Source organism: Hypanus sabinus, chromosome 10, assembly GCF_030144855.1.
Source record: "Hypanus sabinus isolate sHypSab1 chromosome 10, sHypSab1.hap1, whole genome shotgun sequence".
Classification (NCBI taxonomy): Eukaryota; Metazoa; Chordata; class Chondrichthyes; order Myliobatiformes; family Dasyatidae; genus Hypanus; species Hypanus sabinus.
This window is the reverse complement of record NC_082715.1, coordinates 103,843,876-103,867,482: the sequence shown is the minus strand read 5'-3', so window position 1 is coordinate 103,867,482 and position 23,607 is coordinate 103,843,876. Positions and strand designations below refer to the sequence as shown.

The 23,607-nt window shown below is 40.0% G+C and overlaps 1 protein-coding gene across 1 annotated transcript in view; it reads left to right on the top strand.

The window, feature by feature from the left end:
• Nucleotides 1-23,607, top strand: part of LOC132401342 (uncharacterized) — a 134,251-nt gene that overhangs the window by 49,504 nt on the left and 61,140 nt on the right. The window contains exon 3 of the mRNA XM_059983471.1: nucleotides 20,873-21,061. Within this exon, the coding sequence (XP_059839454.1) occupies nucleotides 20,873-21,061 (189 nt within the window). The remainder of the gene's footprint in view (nucleotides 1-20,872; nucleotides 21,062-23,607) is intronic.

The following is a 23,607-nucleotide window of genomic DNA, read 5'->3' as shown; positions in this document are numbered from 1 at the left end:
CAACAGAACTAGAAGTGGAAAGCATGTTTTGGAAGATTAACCAGCATAGCTGACTGATGAAATGAGGTTCCTTATACTGGAGATATATTGTTCTGCATGAAGATCTTTAGAGTAATGTTGGACTATTTACTTTAGAGTAATGTGGACATTACTTTAGAGTAATGTGGACTCAGCTTTGGATGTAGTTTTCCAGAGCCCAGAGATGCCTGCACTGGGTATCTAATCTCAGGGGAAGGATCACTACTGTCCAGTAAACCAGGTGCCAGCATTTGTTCCAAGCCTGACAGTGTTGAACTTCCAGTACCATTTTCCTCAATTGCCCATGCATTGAAGACAATGGTGAATATTGTCATTGTCTGTCCTTGCAAAGGGAGGCATCCTAACACATGAGAAGTTGTCCATTTTTTCCAGGGTCTTGTCATGAACCTGTATTGTTGGAGGGCAATCTGAGTCTAGTTGTTAAAGACTTCCAGCTTGCGGTTGACCAGTCTCAAATGCTTCAGTAAATGAGTTAAAGATGTGTGCCCAAATGCATCTGCTGGGTGACATTAGTTCTGGAGGGTAGCTGCAGTATGTTGAATAATTTCCCATTAGTCTTGAAGATTAGCTGCTTCTTCCTGAGAAGTTTATTGGATGTGATGTCAACACTACAGCAAGAAAGATTAGGGAAAGAATTAGGACCATGACGCAGCCTTGATTGACACCAACCTTCAATGAGATTGCCTCTGTTATAGACCTATTGATTAGTGTTATGACTTCTATGCCATCATGGAGAAAATAAAGGATATAGATGGACTTGTGTGGGCTACTGATTGTGATTATGATGTTCCATAGTCCAAGTTGGAGTAGGCCATGTACAATGTCTTGCTGCACCCTGCCTTTCCGTTGGCATTGTGGTGTGTTCAGAATCCACATTGTGATCTGGGGAAATAGCTCATCTGTCCTGGGAGGAGGCAGTTGAGGAGGACCCTCATAGTGACTTTCCTGAAACAGACACCAGGGAGATCCCTCTTTACTTGGCTTTCTTCTTCCGATGATCACGCTTGCCGTCTGTCTTCTCGTAGGGCATTGAAAGCAAATATTGCTGCAACAAGCTGTTGAGAAGACAAATGGTACTTTAGACTTCATGGCAAGAGGATCTGGATGTACGAAGAAGGATGTTTTACTACAATTACACATGAGACAACATCTAGAGGATTGTGTACATTTTTGCTCTTATACTGTACAAGCCAGAATATTGTTGCCAAAGAGGGATTGTGGCAAAGTTTTATCAGACTCATTTTTGGAATGCCTGGATTGACATAAAAGGAGAAATTACATTGAATCATTATAATTCAAAAGAATGAGAGGGAATCTCACTGAAACAATCACAATTCTGACAGGACTGGATGGACTGAATGTGGGAAGGATGTTACCTGGGCTCGTGCACTAGAATAAGGGATCACAGTCATAGCCTAACACATATGCTCAGGGTTTGGTGAACTTAGAAATTCTCTACCATAGAAAGCTGTGAAGCCCAAGTCACTGTATATACTTAGAGAGATATAATTTTGACACACTAAATGCATCAAACGGCAGAGCGGAAGAATGGGAATATGTTGTTGAGATCGGGTATCTGTCATTAAACATTCTTGCAGGGCCAAATGGTCTAATTCTGGTCCAAATTTCTATGTTTCCATGTTAGTTAATTAACATGTATGATAATGGAAAGTTGAGAACAAATAATTTACCTTTCACCATTAGACTTCTTTAATAGCTTGATGAAATCAGTCAAATCACCCTTTAAAGAATGCACCAGGTTTATTCTTAAAATGTATTTAACAATATCAAATAAGGTGTGTCAGAATTTATTACCTGGTTCTCCTGGAAAGGGTGATATTAATATAGTCATCTGTGATATCTCCCATCTCATATTCAATTTTCAATTCCATTGACATGGATGTGGTACCAGATTAATAGCACATCTTTTGTGTTATCACCCAAAGTAAACTTCTGGCCACATCCTCAATAGTCTTCTCATACTGAGCCAACAAAAGCATTCATTCCTATATTATTCACTTCAAAAACATGGAAACGGTTAGTTTAACTTACATAGTAGCAAATTGTTTCAGCTGCTTCTGAAGTTAAATACGACATATGGAACATATTTTGCAGGTTAAGTTCCTCCAGACCTGTTCCCTAGACCTATTGCTGAGCATTCATTGGAACCAAGTCAGCAAACAACTTCGTTCCAGCTCGTGAATGGTTCAAAGAAGAATGCTGACAAGCAGCTCAGGAAAAAATTCAAAGTTTAAAGTAAATTTATTTTCAAAGTCCATACATGTTACCATATACAACCAAGGTTCATTTTTTGTTGGCATACTCAATAAATCTATAGAATAATAACCATTGCAGAATCAATGAAAGACTGCCCAACTTGGGTAGTCAACCAGCGTGTAGAAGACAACAAATTGTGCAAATACAAAAAAGAAAGAATAATGATGAAGAAATAAGCAATAAATATTGAGTACATGAGATGAAGTCCATTGGGTCTGGGAATATTTCAATAATAGGGCAAGTGAAGCTGTGTGAATTTGGTTCAAGAGCCTGATGGTTGAGGGGTAGTGAAACTGGTGGTGTGAGTCCTGAGGCTCATATAGCTTCTTCCTGATGGCAACAGCAAGAGGAGCTAATGTCTGGATGGTGATGATGGATGTTGTTTTCCCACAATAGCCTTGTATGTAGATGTGTTCAATGGTGGGGAGAGCCTTTACCCGTGATGGACTAGGCTGCATCCACTAGTTTTTGTAGGACTTTCTATTCAAGGGCATTGGTGTTTCCATGTAGCTGGTCAATATACTCTCCACCGTATAGAAGTTTAACAAAGTTTAAGAAGTCATGCTAAATCTCTGCAAACTCCTAAGGAAGTAGAGACACTGCTATGCTTTCTTTGTAAATACACTTAAGAGCTGGGCCCAAGACAAGTCCTCCAAAATAATAATATCATTAGGGAAAGCTGGTCTTTATGCAAGAACACATTTTAATGGGAACCATACTTTGCCTTTTTTCCTTCCTTGTCTTAGTATAACATGCTTCCTTTTCAGATATTTGTACTCCTTTTTGTTTTCCTGTGTCATGTGTTACTTGCCTAGATCACTATGGCATGGTGTCCATTGCAGGCTGGAAGTAGGCCATGTGCAACGTCTACTGCTGCACCCTACATTTCTCTTGGTGCTGTTAGGTGGTGAAGATCATACTCACATTGTGATCTGGGGAACAGCTCTTCAGTCCTGGGAGGAGGCAGTTAAGGAGGGCCCTCATAATGACTTTCCAATCACAAGCTTAGTCAGAGACTGACTCCAGAATAATTTTGGGTGTAGCTCCATTCATCACTTCTTTCTCTGGTGCAACAAATTTTCCCATTGGAAATGTTTAAAGCAAGCTCATGTCTAATGACTCCAAGGCACGTCATATAAGTACTGCAATGCAGTCTGCTATCATTAAGATTTACTTCAATCTAAAAAAATAAAAATTGCTATATAGACAAAGAAAATGATAGTTACAATAGTTTTAAATCACGTTATGTAATGCTTGATGGGTACAACGGGTAGGCTGTTCAATGGACAGAGCATACAAAAGGCTAGATGGACAATGCATATCCATTGCCACCCACCAGCCACACTTATCACTGAAAAGATGTGATGTATTTCAATAACAGCAAGAAAGATCCATCCATTTCAAGCATCTGCCATCATTACCCTGCCTGGCTTTTGTGCTACTCTAAGCCCACAGGAATATTGTCAAAATCTCCTAACAGAGCAGTCACTTTGAAGGAGGCAGTTGAGAGCCACTTTTCCAGGACAACTAGGAATGGATAATACATCCTGGCTCTATTCACAGACTCATACCATAGATGAATAAAAATATTGATGTGACCTTGATGCTGTGTCCACACTAGGATATTGATTTTCAATAATGTGAACCTTAAAAACAACTGAAAGAAAGAGCAAGGAAATTCCTCATTGTTGCACATCGTTGGCCATCTAGTACCCAGGGCAACATTACATGCAATCTGTCCATGGCCCAAGGTAGAGGCTGCCCAAAGGTCGCTCTCTTTCAATTGCTTTATGCTGTGAGTGATCATTGACCGGAGTTCAATTCTCGCCACTCTCTGCAAGGAGTTTGTACGTACTCTCTGTGGCTGCACGGGGGTCCTCCTTGTGCTCCAGTTTCCTTCCAGATTCCAGAGATGTATGATTAGAGTTAGTGAGCTGTGGGCATGATATGTTGGCACCAGAAATGTGGCCCCAGCATGATCCTCACAGGTTTGATTTCACACAAGTGACACATTTTGGGCTGAACTGTAGCATAGTGGTTAGCGTAATGCTATTACACACCAGCAACCCCCAGTTCAATCCCTGCCACTGTATGGAAGGAGTTTGCGTGAGCGTATGCTTTCATTAGGAGTGCTCTGGTTTCCTCCCACATTCTAAAGACTGAGGGGTCAGCAGCTAATTGGTGATATGGGAGTAATTGTGTGGCATGTGTTCACTGGGTCGGAAGGGCCTTCTATCTCCAAATAAAACAAAGAAAATAATATCTTTTCCCTGATGCAATAGAAGTAGTCTCCATACATGTCATGTAAAATCAGCGAGAGTTTGTGGTTCTCATTACTTTCCAAAGATTCATGAAAGAAAGTGGACCCAAGAATTCTTCTTTATATCATCTATGTAATTATTTCCTTGAGCTCCAGACAGGAAAAAGAGCCAGAAATCTGCCATATTAATTTGCTATTCCTTCATATTGCAAATTGATATTTGCAAAGTTTCATTAGAGAGGGGGGCAGATAGAAGGCCCATAGCAAGAAACCCTTGTGGGCGAGAAGTGGCTTTGCTAACTCTCCTGGCCCCCTTTGCCGAATGAAAACGTGCTCTATGTTGTCCATCACCAAAAGAAGCAGCTATTTTGCTCAAAAACCAAGAAAAGATCAGACTTGAAAAGATTAGTTGTACCTTTCTCTGCAATCTTTGGAGGCTCACCCTTAATACTTGAAGCAAGATACTGTGGAGAGATAGACCTCTGATTTCATGGTCAATTCAGATAAATTTGAGTGCTCAATAGCCAGAAGAGATGCATCATACTGTGGGTTTGATAGTGGGCAGAATTTGTGGTGCCTTCCTGGGGAGGAATGCCCTTTCTCTCATTATACAGTACCTCCAGGTGGGAAGTCACCAGTAAGCTATCATTTATTTTGAATCTCACTGATGAACATTCTAGCCACTGGTTGCTAGCTGACACTGAAACCAATACCATATGGAGATTTTCCTTATCAATTTCAGCATAAACCTTTATACATTAAGTTGCTAGGTTGTTAAAATTAAAGAGCAGAGTGTCCTATACTGACATCATGAGCTGCAAGTGATTAAGCATCATGTACAAGAGATACAATCTAATACAAAACTGTTAGCAGCCCTAATCACAATAACAGTGTTACTGTGCAAGCAGCTTGTGATATGAACTGGATACTTGTGACTTTTTGCACATATCCACTAAAATCATTCCAATTATTGGGAAGCTAGCTTCAGCAAGCAGTGAAGAAAGTAGAAAGCATGCATACATGCTTCAGATGCTACTTTGTGAAGTTCAAGTCAAAATGTTAACATTGGAAATTAATTCACTCAATGAAAAATAACAGCACTACCACACTATGTTTCGTTCAAATTAAGCAAAATAAACCTAACAATCATTTTCCATTGTTTACTCAAACATTTAGATATGTACCACTTCAATCTGTCCTTAAAGAGCTTCCTGAATCTGTTGCAGTTGTCAAATGTGTCTGTTACCTTGAACCTCTGTCCTTGCATTTTACAAATGCTTTCCAAGGTATGTTACACTGGACTTAGTGTACACAAACTGGCTTAATGTAAAACCTTCCAATCTATAAATTTTTGTAGATATGTGTGTGGTCATGTGTGTAGGGGCTGAACTACCAAACCAGTAGACCTTGAATGATTTGGCCCAAGTATTCAGGCACTTCAACACAAAGCTATAATGAGAAGGTGGACTTTAACACCTCCGGCTTCCTGATGGCCAGCAGAATCATCCAAGAATGTGCAGCAGAAAAAAAAAGTCTATAATGAATAATTTCCATCCCACTCGTACAAATCCAGAATGAAGGTTGAAAGGTCACCGGCACCTTCATCTTGGCCAACCCAACCATCTCCAGCCCATCCCCCTCTTTCTTCTCCTCATCTCATTCACTAGTCAGCATCCTATCACCTCCATCACCAACCACTTGTACAAGCAAAATAAAACCGGGAGTTAAGGTATGTGAGGTTATTGGCAAATTATTTTTTAAATTATTTTCTTTTCCACAATGATTTAAAAATTAGTACTGCAGACTATGGTGTAATCATGTGCTGCTTAGCACATGAGGGGATAGGAACAATCTATCATTGAAATATGAAATACATTAGTAAATATGAATATGCCTCCAGTGAATCCAAAAGGAAAACTTACCTTATAGATAGATTTTCAAAACCATTCTTTTTGTGGTTAGGGATTTTCCATATCACCCTTGTGGTGAACTATGTGCCTGTCGGGACACGCCCCTGCTGAATGCTCCTGTGGCTCCTCCCACAGGCCCCTGTATAAAGGCGATCTGAGGCCTGATGCTCGGCCTCAGTCTCCAGGACATAGTATGATGGACACTCACTCCTGGTTCCTTCTTCCAGTCAATAAAAGCAGATATCTCGCCTTACGTCTCAGTGTGAGTTATTGATGGTGCATCAACCCTGTACTTACAGGCTGGGCCGGCTTATGCCACGTATCCAGCTCTCCTCCCATACCCACTTCACCACATATATTCCCCTCAGCACAATCAGTGTGAGATACTAGAAGCAGTCCTGCTTACTAAGAGGGAACAGCAATAACAGGATTTGACTGCTTCTACAGAGCCTAAAAAATGTAATTCCCTCTTACCCCCACCAGCCCTGTTTCATGTTCTATTGTTTTATAACATTGAATCACAGTGGATTTAATTTGGCTTTTTTGACACTGATCAACAGAAAAATTCTCTTTTGTGTCAAACTGAAATCAGATCTCTACAAAGTGATCTAAATTAATTAGAAATATAAAACAAAATAATTGATTACATAAGTATTTATCCCCTTCAAGTCAGTATTTAGTAGATGCACCTTTGGTAGCAATTACAGCCACGAGTCTGTGTGGATGGTCTCTATCAGCTTTGCACATCGGGACACTGCAATTTTTCCCCATCTCCTTTACAAAACTGTTCAATCTCTGTCAGATTGCATGTAGATCAGGAGTGAACAGCCACTTTCAAGTCCACCTACAAATTCTCATTTGGATTGAATTCTGGACTCTGACTTGGCCACTCTAGGACATTAACTTTGTTGTTTTTAAGCCTTTCCTGTGTCACTGTGGTTTTATGCTTGGGGTCATTTTCTTACTAGCAAACAAATCTTTTCCCTAGTCACAGTTCTTTTGCAGACTGCATCAGGTTTTCCTCCAGGATTTCCCTGTATTTTGCTGTGTTCATTTTACACTCTATCCTGCTGCAGTGAAGCATTCCCACAGCATGATGCAGACACCACCTTGCCTCACGGTAGGGATGGTGTGTTTCTGATGACGTGCAGTGATTGGCTTACACCAAACATAGCGTCAGTCTGACGGCCTAAAAGCTCACTTTTGGTTTCACCAGACCATAGAACCTCCTTCCAGCTGACTTCAGAGTCTTCCACATGCCTTCTGACAAACTCTAGCCAAGATTTCATGTTTTTTTCCCCAACAGTGTCTTTCTCTTTACCACTCTCCCATAAAACTGCAACTAGTGAAGCACCCAGATAGCAGTTGTTGTATGTGCTGTCTCTCCCATCTCAGCCACTGAAGCTTGAGATTCCTCCAGAGTTGTCATAGGACTCTTGGTGGCTTTGCTCGTTAGTCCCCTTCTTGCAGTCAGTCAGTTTTTGTGGACAACCTACTCTAGCCAAATTTACATCTGTATCATATTCTTTCCATTTCTTGATGATTGAAATAACTGTACTCCAAAGGATATTCAGTGTCTTATAAATTTTCTTGTAGCAATCTCCTGATTTGTGCTTTTCGTTAACCTTTTTCACAGAGTTACTTAGAGTGTTCTTTTGTCTTCATGCTGTAGTTTTTGTCAGGATACTGACTCACCAACAGCTGGACCTTCCAGATACGGTGTAGTTTTACTGCAATCAATTTAAACACCTTGACTGCACACAGTGATCTCCATTTAACTAATTATGTGACTTCTGAAATAGTTTCTGCCCCCAAGCTATCAGACTCCTCAATACCCGAAGCCTGGACTGACACCTTGCCCTATTGTCCTGTTTATTATTTATTGTAATGCCTGCACTGTTTTTGTGCACTTTATGTAGTCCTGTGTAGGTCTGTAGTCTAGTGTAGCTTTCTCTGTATTGTTGGTTTTTTTAATGTAGTTCAGTCTAGTTTTTGTACTGTGTCATGTAACACCGTGATCCTGAAAAACGTTGTTTTATTTTTACTATGTACTGTACCAGCAGTTGTGGTCGAAATGACAATAAAGGTGACTTGACTTGACTTGAATTGGCTGCACCCACCAATGAAGATTTGGTGTGTCATATTAAGGGGGTGAATACTTATGCAATCAATTATTTTGTGTTTTATATTTGTAATTTACTTAGATCACCAGGTAGAGATCTGTTTTCACTTTGAAATGAAGAGTCTTTTTTCTGTTGATCAGTGTCAAAAAAAGCCAAGTTAAATCCACTTTGTTTCAATGCTGTAAAACAATAAAGATGGGGGGGTGATAGTACTTTTTATAGGCACTATACTTCCAAATGATATTATATGCCTTACAAGCAGTAGTTCAAGCTGATATTGAGGGTTAACATGCTAATGCAATTATGGCAATGCATGCCGCAGTGGCTTTGTGTACTGTATTTGCACAATTCCTAATGATAACCCTGCAAAAGCCAGATTGCTGGCAATTTCCAGCTCTGGGTTCAATGCATTTGACAGTTTAGCTTTAACGTGATTGCTGCTCTGCTCAAACTATAATTTGCTTCTGAATTGAATCGTTGCAGGAATTAGGAGTTCAAAAGATTGCATCACTGTATTAGGCTGTCCTGATCACATTCAACTGCTGATAGAACAGATGACAGGAAGCCCCAGAAGACCATTTCAGACACTTAAACTGATGATCAGTTTAAGTGCCTGTCCCAGGTGATTCTATGTCTGTGGCAGAAGGTATTCTGCAATGTAGCTTTTTTGAATCACAGAGGATAATGTCAGCTCAACAGTATAATTAATAGGGGTGGGGATGAAATTACACCTACAGAGAGGCACTGATAATTTCAATGCAGATAAAAGGCAGAGGACATAAACACAAAAAATTCTGCAGACACTATAAATCCACAGCAATGCTCACAAAATACTGGAGGAAATCAGCAGGCCAGGGAGCATCTATGAAGAGGAATAAGCAGTTGATTTTTGAGGATGAGACCTTTCATCTGGACTGGAAAGGAAGTGGGCAAAAGACAGAATGAGGTGGTGGGAGGAAGGGAGGGAGATCAAGCTGGCAAGTGACATTCTGGACACTGGGGAAAGTTGGGGGCAAGATATGAAGGTTATAGACATGATCAGAGGGCTATTTGTGATGTATGCAGATTATGAGTCCCATTTTTACTGGGCTTGAAGACACTACTTTCTGGTTTAGAGCAAAATGCTAACTTTAAACTCACTGTGACACTCAGGGCAGCTTGCAAGTTATTGCTGCAATATTGGCGGATGTCTGGTTAATGTGTATACTATACTCTCTACCCTTACCTTAGCAATCCGTTTATATTAAACGGGCCTTCAGCTGTAGCCAAGGACTGGAACAGGCTAATTGCTTTTCCGCTGGCAGCTCAAGTAATAATTTCCAGATGCATGTGTTACTTGTGCACATGTCAACAGAATACCTTGCTTCGTTCTTAGTGAAGGACAGCCTTCAATGCTCTGGTTATATGGCTTTAGATACCAAGGAGTACATGTCATCGAGTAGTCAGTATGCAGTCCATTGGTATACCGTGTCTCATTTAACACCACCTTTCACAGAACCAGCTGTGATCAGCACATTGCTAATCTAAGAATAAACATAAGCGTCTGTCCTTTCAGTGATGGAAGAACTAAATATCTGGGAAGGAATGACAAATAAAGATTTGAATTCTTGTGTATTTGTTGGCTTTGAATACTATATCTTGGGCTTTTTTGAGCTGCATCGGTTTAATCATTCATCAGGGATATTCTTGCCAAGCAGTTTAAACTGAAATGGACAGGAAATCATTGCTAGTTAAACATTTTAATGTATCTTTAAACTCTAGTGGACTATTCTTTGAAACTATTTTCTGGTAAGGGAAAGGAGTTTTCAGCTTTTCACCCTTCTTAAGCCTGATAGAATTATGAGTACAAAACCACTTAGAAAATTCTGATGAACTTTTCATTCAGGGTCAGTAGAATGGAGTTTGGGGGCAGGCTGTCACATAAGGTGTGTAATGCCATTGGCCGTGGATGAACTTCCAAGCAAGTTACTGCGTTATGATTTGGCTCCCCTAGTCCAATGCTCCTTCGGGTAACTCACACAGCCATTCCTAACGTGGGTATAATTTGATGTTGACTTTGTGCGTCAGGGTATTAGACATTATGAAAAAAGATGGGTGAGAATGTCACCTCAAAGAGGTCTTAAAACTCTGAAAGGTTGAGCACCTATTTCTTCTTCTGGGAGAGTAAAACTAAAGACAATGAAAGGGAATACATCAAATTAGGAATGCAGAAGGAAGTCAGATGCTACTAAGATTGTGGGGAAAGCAGTCTGGCAGGGTAAATACATTAAAGGGTTTTGATATAATTAGATAAAAGAAGAGAAGAGATGTGCATGGAGCAAAGAATGTTGGCACCAATAGGATGGGCCTAATGGCCATTCAGTGGTGCATAGTTCATGTAATGCTAGATAATAGTCCATAAACATTGCTGCAGCTGACTCACTCACAGTGAGTTGCAGTCAGATTTCAGAAAGATGGCACTGAAACTCATATTGATGTTTCCCTTCCAAACAATAGCAGCTGAATCCATTTTCCCTTTTGGCAGCCTGGCAAACTACACTGAGCATAAAGGCTTCATAGAGAATTGTAGCAATTCTGATAAATAGTCATTGACACCGAATGTTAACTCATTTTCTTTATTCCCAGATGCTACCTGAACTTTGATTCATTAAGTTATGGAGGGCTACAGGGAGAAGGTGGGAGAACAAGATTAATTAAAAAAACGGCCATCTACCAAATGCTGGTGAAGCAGACTCAAGGGGCCTAGTAGTCTAATACTTCTCCTATAGCTTATCCTGGTTTTATGGATCTGCTGAGTATTTTTGCTATGTTCCCTTCTTAATTCAGGTTTCCAGATTTGTTGATTTGTTCCCAGGTGGTCCTGTTTTAAGCCTATATAAAGCTATGTTGACCACAAGAAATTACAGTCTAATCAAGGACAGGGGAAGCAGACAAACCAGTTGTCTTTCTTTCCCCCTATTTTGTGGACTCTGAACTGAATCTTGCTCTGGGACAATCTAATCAGAGCAATTGAAAGTGGACACAAGGAACTTCAGGTAATGACCTGCTGAATCTGAGACCATTCTCAGAGGGATAGGAAGTTATTATGTAAAATACCGGATCTACCAAAGAAGCAATCTGTAATCTTGTTTGAGTCTGTCTGAGTTGCCTCATTTACTGGTTTGGACAAGTCAGAGTGTAAAGACACAAATACACAAGACTGGGGTGGGTAGAGCCATAAAATAATGTTGGGTGTAGACCTGTACAGTGACCAGTAAGAAGGTGACTCAGATAGGTCAGGTGATCTTGAGCCAATGGGATAGAGATTCAATGGTTCAATTGATGGGAAACAGTATAAGACTGAGGAGCTCGAAATACACAGGGGCAATAACTCTCCAGTAACCAGAGACCAACCATTGCAGATAAGGAGGACCCCACGGAGACGTGGAGGTTTAGAACATGAGGAACATCTGACCAGCATATCCTTTCCCAGGTAATACCTCTTCTCTTCATTGACTGTTCATCGACTGTTCTAGTAGGGTGCACACAAGTAGACAGTTTGTGAACCCACGTGCTTTTTAGTTGAAACAATAGAAGTTACTTGTTGGTAACTACAGATTCTCTGTGTCTCACTGATCATTATTACAAGAGGTGATTCTTGTAACAGCTATAAAAAATCAAATGCTAAATTATGTTTGAATTACAGTTATCTTTCAGAAGGCTTTATTACAGCATTTTAGCCAAAAGAATATGTCCCAATGGGAATAATCGTAGAATGATTCTTTCATGATTGTAAGGTTTACTGGCAGGCACCATTTATGAGAATTGTTCTCTCCATTTTTGAGATTCTTGGGTCACTAGGTACAATCTCCACAATTCCTTGCTCACATTGTAACATCTCCTTTGTCGATTAAACACTATTATGTTGACTGTCATATTGTACAGTAGATTGAACTGAAATATTTGCAACGTTTTCCGAGATTTTCTCTTGAGCCTAGCTTCAGGCACAAATTTAGATGAGCAGAGGGATCGGAGGGAATGCTAATGAAATACTATAAGTTGGTAAGGAATATTCTATTATACATCCAAAAATGTAATTACAACTCATCAAGCCATAGGCTGTCACCACTTCTGCTGAGCCCATAAATTCTTTGTGTTGTGACTTTTTGAAAGTGTTAACTGATAATGATGCAGTGAGACTTCAGGACTTCAGGGACCTCCTGAGAGTTTGTGGAAGCAAAGAGTGGAGTTGCACATGATCAACCAAATTTTGAAGTTTCATAAACTCTCACAAAGGTCTTCAATCTCTCCCAGCGTTTGCAAATCTTCAGAAAATTCCAAATGATTTGGAGTGTTAAAATTTAAAAAAAAAGGTACTGGGATTTACTTCTGGTCTAGAAACTGGATTGTCAGCCAGAAAATTAAGTGCTGTGGAGAACAGTGTGGTTTATAAGTTTCAGGCCTGGACCTCTGAAACTTGCCTTGGGCCCAGAATTGATATGGAAAATGGAGTACTAGCACAAACCTCAGATCCCTTTGCAGAATTCCCTATGGCCTTCTTAGGTGTATGCTTTTTTTGGGGCTGGCAGGTGGTGTAGTGGCATCAGCACTTGGACTTTGAGGAAGATGGTCATGAGTTCAAATCTCAGCAGTATGTCAAAGAAAGGCCTGGCAATCTACTTCCATAACTTGCCACAAAAACCCTATGGACAACTACACTATCCATAGGGTCGCCATAGAGTCAACATTGACTTGACAGCACTCAACAACAATGTTTTTTTAAAGGGTCTACAGGAGACTGCTTCCAAAATAATAATTTTTTAAAATTAATCTGAATGAGAAATAGAAGTGCTGACCTTTGAACCTAAATTGTGTTCATTATACAAGGTAGCTTTTTCATCACTGGAACACAGTGAACTAGCTTTGAATTCTGCTGTGTAATGTTACGACAGGTGAAGTCATCTGAAAATTACTAACAGTTCTTCATTTAACAAACTCTTCCAGTAACAGAACCAGCTCTGGAACCAAGTTAACTTATTAACTATGGGTTTGGAGCCTTCATCTTTTCATCCAGAAAACAAAAATAAAACATACGTTCAACACACACAAAGTGCTGGAGGAGCTCAGCAGGCCCAGTGCATCTGTAGAAAAGAGTACAGTTGATGATTCGTGCCAAGCCCCTTCATCAGGACTGGAGAAAAATGATGAGGAGGCAGAGTTAGAAGGTGAGGGGAGGAAGAAACACATGGTGACAGGTGAAACCGGGAGAGGGAGGAGGGATGAAGTAAAGAGCTAGGAAGTTGATTGATGAAGGAGATATAGGGATGGAGAAGGTGGAATCTGACTGAAGAGGACCGAAGGCCATGGAAGAAAGGAAAGGGGGAGGAGCACCAGAGGGAGGTGATGGGCAGGTAAGGAGATAAGGTGAGAGAGGGAAATGGAATGAAAGGAAAGGGTGGTCATGCTTTGAACAGCCTCACATGACCTAAACTACGTTTATTATGCAAGGTAGCATTTTCACCACTGGAACACAGTGAACTAGGTTTGAATTAAAGCATATGTTCATGTGTCTGTGTTAAGTTCCATTGTGTGGGCTTTCCTCTGACTGCTTAGCTCTCCTATGCTGCTGCATACTGTCTCTCAGAGTCACCCTTGCATTCCTCATTCAGTTATATCCCTTCTAGTGTAAGGCTGATGTCCCAGGAACTAATGGTACATTCTGCATGTCATCCCTGGGTTCCAGGGCTTTAAGTTTAACAACTGCTGTGAAGCATAATATACACTTCATTCTGCTCAGTCAAGCTCTTAAGGGTGGCAGCTCCACAGGCTTCTGTCTCCCATGACTTTGGTTGAAAAGCTGTGAGAAATACTGTAATTAAAGCAGTCCGGTTACTTAATGAGTTACAGATGAACTCTGCCAAATGTGGCAGTGAAAATCTGATGTAACTGGAGCTCTTCCCACTTTGTTGCCCCTTTTGTTTTGCAGTGGTTCTCATCTGTGGGCTGCTTGAATGCGAGTGAGTCAAAGTGGCAGCATTTACTATAATTTTCAGTATTAATACCATTTTATCTTCTCATAAATCACAGAAAACTGCAGAAATTTCAGATCACCTTGACCATCCCACATATGAAAGTGTGGTATAAAATGAGCACTGTGACTGCGCCATGCTTTTCTTCCTTAATGTCAAAAAAGGGGAAGCAACCCAGAGTACACAGACTCTCAGCTTTCTAGGCCTTACCTCCTACATTCTTTACTGAGGTGTGATCTGGCTGCCCCCGACTTACCACAGGCTGGGGTCACAGATCAGAAAAGTCATTAATTCCCATTCCTGACAATTTACAATCCGCATGTGTGTACATATTTTCAGTGTTTGTATATGAATATAATCTCTGTGTATGTTTGTACATATCTGTGCGTGCATATGCACGAATGTGTATATGAGTCCGTGTCTCTGCATGTGGATATTTACTCTGATCTGTGTGTGTGCGCGTTTGTTCAGTTATTTGTGAGTATGTGTTTACTCTCCGTTCATGTTGCATTCCTGCCCAGCGGCAGCTTACTTTTCAAAGAATATACAATGCGTTCACTCGTTCACAAGTCAGGAATGCCTCTCTGGTGCTCATGAGTGAATCCTGAATGCAGTACAGAGAGATGATGATCTTTCGATGGTGTCATATTTGGATGAAGTTCTAAACCTTGCTTTTTCAGATAAAATGAAATAATCTATATTGTTGATTTCAAAGAAGAGCATTCAAGTATCCTTGGTGTTTTGACTAATATTTCTGCCTCTGTTAACATCACTAGAAGTATTTTATTTAATTATTCATTTATGGGACATGGGCGTCGCCAGCTACGCCAGCATTTATTGCCCAGCCCCAGTTGTCCTTAAGAAGATGGTGTTGAGTGGCCTTCTTGAACGACTGCAGTCCCCGAGGTGTAGGGACACCCACAGTGCTGTTAGGGAGGGAGCCCAGTGACAATGAAGGAAGGGCGATATGTTTCCAAGTCAGGATGGTGAGTGATGGAGGGGGATTTCCAAGTGCTGGTGTTCCCAGGTATCCTACATCAATTACAGTTAGTCTTACACTGCTTTGCAGAAACTCACTGCAGGGTTTCCTGCTTGATTACAGTGAGACTGCAATAACAACTATTTTATTGGCCAGGAAGAACTTTGAGACTTGGTGAGGTTGTAAAAGATTTACATAAATGCAACTTGCTTTGGGGAATTTTCCTGCCTCACAATTTCTTCCTTTTCCTTACGTACCCAGTCATCTCACCACCAAATGTATTGATTAGTTTGAACATCACAGAAGATGCATTTAGTCATTGGAAGTTGTTTCCTGCTGCCTAAAACTTGCATTCATTTGGCTGCCTCCTTATGCCCCGTGTCTCAGGCACAGATAGACCTTGAACATTGTATTGTGGATAGGGGAGGGTGAGAGGAGACAAAAGTCTACACAGTTAAAACAGCTCGGGCTTGACTAGGTTAGAGTTTCCTTCCTTTCACAAATTCCTACCTATAGTTTGTGGTAACCAGAATTCCTTCAAGTAGCAACAAACTTGGAAAGGCATTAAAGGCTGGGTTCAGGAGGAATGGGTGGGAGTGAAATAGATGAAGAAATTCAATGCACACCCATTTACATACCACCCCCTAAACAGTTTCAATTTGCTTGCCTGCAATTACTTTCTTGATAATAGTGTGAGCTAAACACTGAAGTAAAAACAAATTAAATCAATTTAATTTCGACTAAGTCTATGTAAAGAGAAATATTGTCCAATTCAGGATCCGAGGCTTGAATTTGAATGTCAAGCTTCAAAAGAGCATGGTGAAAATGACAACAAATAGCTAACAACTCCACATCCTATAATTGAAATATTTTGACTACAGTAACTCTGGGGACAAAAGCAGAAATGGGCAAGGAGCTCGCCAAGATTGAAGTAGGGGCACGGTGATGTCATTGGGACATTGACGCACTTTTAACTGGGTGGATCACAACTAATACCCAACAACAAGCATACCAAACTATTGAGTGAATTGACTTAGTTAATGTGTGCTGCTGTGGTGAATACATTCTGAAATGACTAGTTTCTGGATTTATTTAGGATTGGAAGATCAATAAATCTGGTTCAGGAATGCCCTCACAATCTCTGAGAGGACCATTTTCAAGTTTTCTTCTGGACCCTTGGACTGTCGGCCACTCACCCCTCTGTCAGCTGTTCTTTCCTGCAAATAAAGATTTTGAGTCTGCACTTACTTTTATCTGTTTCAAAAGTTTCCTGCGAGGAGGAGGATTTTGCTTGTTTATTCATTGGGACGAAAAAGAAGCCTTGGGGGAAAAAACAGAAAAGATTCAATAAATCGGTCTCAAATCAGATTTGAAAAACAGTAGTTGTCCTCCATAGAGAAGGCTAAATGCAGGTTTGAGAGAATTGTTTAAAATCATGAGAAGAGTAGACAGATGGAAACTGTTCCCAGTGATGGAAGGCACAGATCTGAGTTAACTGACAATTGAACAAGGACAGAAAAACAGGAGCAGGAGCAGGATTAGGCACCAGGCTCCTCAAGCCTTGTCCACCATTCAATATGGTGGCTGGTTAATGCTGGGGATAACACCTCTTCTGTGCCTGTTCCTTATGACCCTCAATTCCTTGAGTTTATATATCCATACACTAACAGCCAAGTGACTTGCTTTTGCCCAGTAGTAAAAATCCCTTTTATAGCAACCTGTAATCAGATTTTGGAAAGCAATATCTGTTAATGCCCTAGTTACAGATTCATTTGTACTCATGAAACAGAAAGCTCAAAATAAATATTTGAAGGTGGAAAATGCAAGAACCCCAGGGAAAATTTGTGGAGTGAAACTACCTGCATTGCTCTTCAAGTAATAATATTCTCTTTTTCCATGGTTAAACACATTTCATTTACTGTTGAGATGTATTCTTAAAGTAGAATCAGTAGAATCAAGTTTTTGGTATTTTCAAAGCTTTCAATCCTTGTTTGACTCAAAGCATTTAGAGGGTGTAATAAATCCCACAGATTTTGTACTTCTGGTTTCTACATGCATGTAGCTACAATTTCATAACAGAGAAGACAGTGTCTGCTTTTGCAAAGAAAGAAAATAATATCTTACCAATGATGATTGGCACTATTACAGTTTATTATCATCAGATAAGCTGGAGAATGGAGAATGATTCTTGACATTTGAAAGCTTTCTGTTAAATTACAGTCCATTTTGATTTCCTCTAAGTGTGAAGTGGTTCAATAAGTGTGAGGTGGTTCATTTACTAGGTCAAATATGAGACATAATATAGTATTAATGGTAAGACTCTTGGCAGTGTAGAGGATCAGAGGGATCTTGGGGTTTGAGTCCATAGACGCTCAAGGCTGCTGCGCAGGTTGACTCTGTGATTAAGAAGGCATACGGTGCATTGGCCTTCATCAATCGTGGGATTGAGTTCAAGAGCCAAGAGGTAACGTTGCAGCTATATAGGACCCTGGTCAGACCCCACTTGGAGTACTGTGCTCAGTTCTGGTCGCCTCACTACAGGATGGATGTAGAAACCATAGAAAGGGTGCAGAGGAGATTTCCAAGGGTGTTGCCTGGATTGGGGAGCATTCCTTATGAGAGTGTGAGTGAACTCGGCCTTTTTTCCTTGGAGCAATAGAGGATGAGAGGTGACCTGACAGAGATGTATGAGATGATGAGAGGCATTGATCATGTGGATAATCAGAGGCTTTTTCCCAGGGCTGAAATGGCTAACATGAGAGGGCACAGTTTTAAGGTGCTTGGAAGTAGGTACAGAGGAGATGTCAGGGGTAAGTTTTCTATGCAGAGAGTGATGACTGTATGGAATGGTCTGCCGGCACCGGTGGTGGAGGTGAATACGATAGGGTCTTTTAAGAGACTCCGGACAGGTATATGGAGCTCAGAAAAATAGAGGGCTATGGGTAACCCTAGGTAATTTCTCAGGTAAGGACATGTTCGGCACAGCTTTGTGGGCCAAAGGGCCTGTATTGTGCTGTAGGTTTTCTATGTTTCTATTTGACATTTGGCCCAAATACTTTGGACGGCCTTTATTGAGTTGTAAGTTCCCAATGTTACTAAAACTGCCTTTTGTAGCTCATCTCAATAGTATCCATTTCATTAATGATGTATTGTTTGCGAGGAAAGCACTTAGAAATGATAGCATTGCTCTGCTTCTGGATTGGAGTTCTCCAATGCCATTTGGTACAATGACTAAAGCTGTAACATATGAACATTTTGTTCTTGTAAAGACTATTTTATTCCAACTTGGACTTCATCCTCCTTTCCAATTCTTACACCTTGGAAGTACAATATAGTTGAATTATTTGATTTGTGTAAAGCATTAGATTCCACCTGAAGAGTATTAGGCATAGGTGAATGAGTGGTGTTGATAGAACAATATTGTACAGATATCAGAGACTGGAAATATTTAGATAATTGTAACCTTCTGAAGGAATTTCCCAAATATACTATGAAGCAGAAATTCTAATCTAACTTTGCATTATCCCGCTCTTAGTTGCCATTTTCCAAGGAATACTTTTAATCCAAAGGGAAGAGTAACTACTTTGAATATGTTAACCAATATCATCTGTGTTGAGGAGTTTTGAGCTTCTGATTGCACAAAAGAGATTGATGGTGAGTGTGAGCCATAAATTCATACAACTTTTGGGACAATCCCCTACTTGTGCCCATAGCAGAATTTCAACTTCTTCAGGTGTAAATAGGTTTTACAAGAATGGATGTTGAACAGTTGTAGAGTGATATGGAATAGAAACATATATAGAAAACCTACAGCACAATACAGGCCCTTCAGCCCACAAGGTTGTGCCGAACATGTCCCTATCTTAGAAATTACTAGTCTTACCCATAGCCCTCTATTTTTCTAAGCTCCATGTACCTATCCAAAAGTCTCTTAAGAATGATAGTAATCTTACAGAACAATAAGAAGTCATTTGGCTTATCATGTCTATGCTGAAAAAAAGAGTCACCCAACCTAATCTCACCTTCCAGCATAGATATATAACCTGCAGGTGTCAAGCCTGCACAGGCAGGCACATTCCACCCAGCTAACTAGTATCACCTGCCACTCACTTTCAACTCATCACTCGCACCTATTTAAATCCAGGTCCCACCCAAAGTGCTTGTTTACCTGTTGGCCCACCAGCCTATACCAATTGTTCCTAGCCTTCAGTTACCTTGTCTGTGGTGGTTAGTATCCAGTCTCTCTTATTTTATAGCCCCTTATGGCTTGTTATTTTGCAATATATTAGTAAAGTATTGTTTACTGCTAAACCATTTCCTCTGCTCTGCTTTTGTGTCAAGTTGTGTCTACATTCCTGACAGCAGGTCATATCTCTTCAAGTACACAGCCACATACTACTTAAATGTGATGGAAGTTTCTGCCTTTAACAGTCATCAGGCAGTGAGTTTCAAATCAGCTCTCCTCTGGATGAACAAAAAGATTTCTCATCTCTTCTGTAATCCTTCAACCAAGTATGTTAAATCCATCCATCTGCTGTTTTATAATGCTTCAGCCACAGAAAATAAATTACTCCATCTGGAGTCCCTTTAATTTCTTGTATCTCAATGAAAACACCCTATCAGCCTCTTCTGCCTGAAGAAAACGACTGTAGCTGACAGCTGCAATTTTCCAATCCTGGCAGCATCTTTGTAGATGTGGAGGTACTCCATACCACACCTTCCCATTGATATACAGTAGAGTTCACTGCCTTGTTTTAATTGCATGTTTCTCTGGATTAAGTGCCTTGAAATTTGAAAAAAACTGGTCAATGGAAGAATTTGATTATGCTTAAAACTTTTATGGGTCAACAGTTATTTGTGCTATGCATATACTATATACATGCAACTATTCATGTGTTACATTTCTACTCTTTTCCAAAGTATTTTGTGTTCATGGAAAATTCATAGATAACCAAATGAAACGTTTGAAATTCAGTTATTAAGAAAACTAAAAATATTTGAAATTTTCAGAAGAACCTGAGCCCAACCACAGAGGTAACTTAATATATTGAGAGGTTTTCAGAACTGAAAGTTTCCAGTATATCTAACATATTCTGTTTAATTTCATATTTACAGCCTCTCTTGATCTCTTTTTTTGGAATCATACTAATCTGGCAAAAGCTGCACTATCTGAGAATGGTGTAAATAACTATTTGTGCCGCTAGTTCTTTAGATTGAAGAGATGAGTAACAAATCTGCTAGTCTTTCAACAATTTGAACTTAATATTCTTCTACAGGTCAGAAAATGGAAGAAGAGTGACAGATTCAAACCAGAAAAAATGCTGGTCATAAAGGCAGATGATCCAGAATCTAAATCAGGCAAAGGCCCTCGAATGGTCGCTCACTCATCCAAAATGGAATGTCACTGTTGCCAAGGGAATATCGCACATAAATGTGATGGATTGTGGGAACGAGGGAGTTCCAAGGTAAACCAGTTAAAATTGTACACTTCTCTTTTTAAGTGAAGCTATTATGATTAAAACTATTGAACGTATACTTGTTTGCTAATGGAGAGACCTTTTACATGTTGACCATTATGATAAGAGCAAGTGAGGCAATGATGTGGGGCAAAGTTATTTTTCTCATTGGCGAAGCATTTACAAACACTAAAGGCTTTGCATTTATTAAACATCTTCTCTGTCCTCAGGGAGTTGAATTATTTTTCTGGTGTAATCATAATTAATTTGTAGACAATACAGCAGCCGGTTTATTTGTAGCTGAACTCAAAAACAGTGACTAGGATAGACGACCAGTGTGTGAGTAATGTCAGTTAAAGTTTGAATACCAGCCAGACTATTGGTTGGATCTGATATTAGACAATGATGTAAAGTGGGAAATAATGATACAACCGCATATCACTCCTAACATTTATTTCCATTGAAATTAACGCGCATTCAGACAGAATATGTAATAGATAAATACTTTATTTATCCCAAAGAAAATTACAGTGTCACAGTAGCATTACACGTACACAGATATACAAATATTAGTAGGGAAGTAAGAAAGAATAAAAAAAGTTACCTCAAACAGTCTAACAGGAGGGCAGGGTAATCACTTCCCTGGCTTTTAGGTTGACTCAGTGTAGAGTGCAATGGCCGAGGGTAAGAGTGATCTTTTATAGTGCTCTTTGGATCAGCACAGTTGTCTTAGTCTATTACTGAAACTGCTCCACTGTTCAGCCAAGGTGGCGTGCAGGGGAGTGAGAAACATTGTCCAGAATTGCCAGGATTTTCCGTAGGGTCCTTTGTTCTACCACAGCCTCCACTGTGTCTAGTTTGACTCCTATAACAGAGCCAGCCTTTCTAATCAATTTATTGAGCCTGTTGGCATCACCCATGTTGATGCCATTGCCCCAGCACACCACCGCATAGAAGATTATACTAACGACAACAGATTGGTAGAACATGTGAAGGAGAGGCCTGTAAACTCCAAAGGACTGCAGCCTCCTCAAGAAGTAGAGGCTGTGCAGATTGCCTTGTGAAATGCATCATCACTCAAAGTCAAACTTGGTCCTCTCAGTGCACTTCTGTTTTCAAATAAGCCACAGTTAAATCTGACCATATCATTGATCTCCTGACATATGAAATGGCAGCACTCCCTCCCTTTCTATTATACTGGTGAATTAGCTCAAATGCCTTTTTTTCCAGGATCAATAGCTGAGATTACAGCAGGTAAGTCAGAAGATCCCTTGCTTGGTCAAGATCTTACAGGGGTTGGGACCCATGATATCCAGCCTTGTAGTGTGTACGCTAGCCTGCAACCTCGCCTAGAAGCTAACTGGAAAAGTCCAACCAGCCATTACTTTTTAATATAAAATAATATCATTTTAGGTAAAATATTAAATAATGGGCTTTTATTTTGTTGATCTATGAATGGATCTGTTGATATTGCACACTCTAAATCATCATAAATAAACTTGAAAATGAGATAAAACAAAAAATAGAATTTAACCATTGAGTGTCCAGCTATAGGAAGGTGTAGTCGGTCAACTGAATAGGCTGAACAGAGGCCCAAACCATTTAATCTGCTTAATTAATATCTGCAGTCATCGCACAGGTACTCCAGAACCATTGGCCTGTCAGAGCACCCAGGCTAATGAGCTTTCATTTTGCAGTCTGTGACAAAGCCTAATGCAATTTGCAGATAAGTTTCCATCTGAATAAATTAAAGCAGTGCATTTCTCTTTTATGCTAATATTGTTTATCTTAAAACCCACTGCTCCTGGCATATTGATCTGGATGGGTAATGACTGGTAATTTTATATTCTTTTCATTATGGTAGGCCACAGATTTACAACCCAATGCAAGTGATAGGTTGGATTATCACTCGAGATTGATGGCAGCTGTTGAAGAATCATGACATTTGCTTCACAAAAACTGCAGAGATAAAGTTGGATATCTCATTTATTTATACCCCTATGGCTCAGGTAGTCATTTTAAATTACACTCCGGGAGTGAAGAAATGTTAGTAGCAATTCATTATGCAGATGCACAATGTACTAGAGGACCTGCAGTACATCTTGTGGTTAATTTATTGATATTAGCAGCGAATACTTACATGTGATTTGACAGACTTTGTCAACCCAAACAGAGATTTTATCAAAGTTGACTCAAATCTACCTCTTGTGTAAACACCTGGATGAATAGTAACTCACAAAAATTAATGTCCTGCGGCTTTTTCAAGAACAAAAAGTAAAGAATTTGGAGGACTCAAACTCATCCAAATGTATCTTCTTCCAGTTAAAATGGAAGCAAGATGAGGGGAAAAATGAGCAATCCACTCTCAGCAAAGGATTGTGTAAATACAATATTGAGACTATAAGGCACTATGTTGCCAGAACAATTATGCCAGGCTTCTGTAGTTAGTGGGATAGCTCTCCAAACTTGGCGCCATTCCTCAGATTTTGTGAGAAGCATTTGAAGTCAACAGGGATAGGAATGGTTTTGCCAAGATTGAATTCTGCGCATGCCAT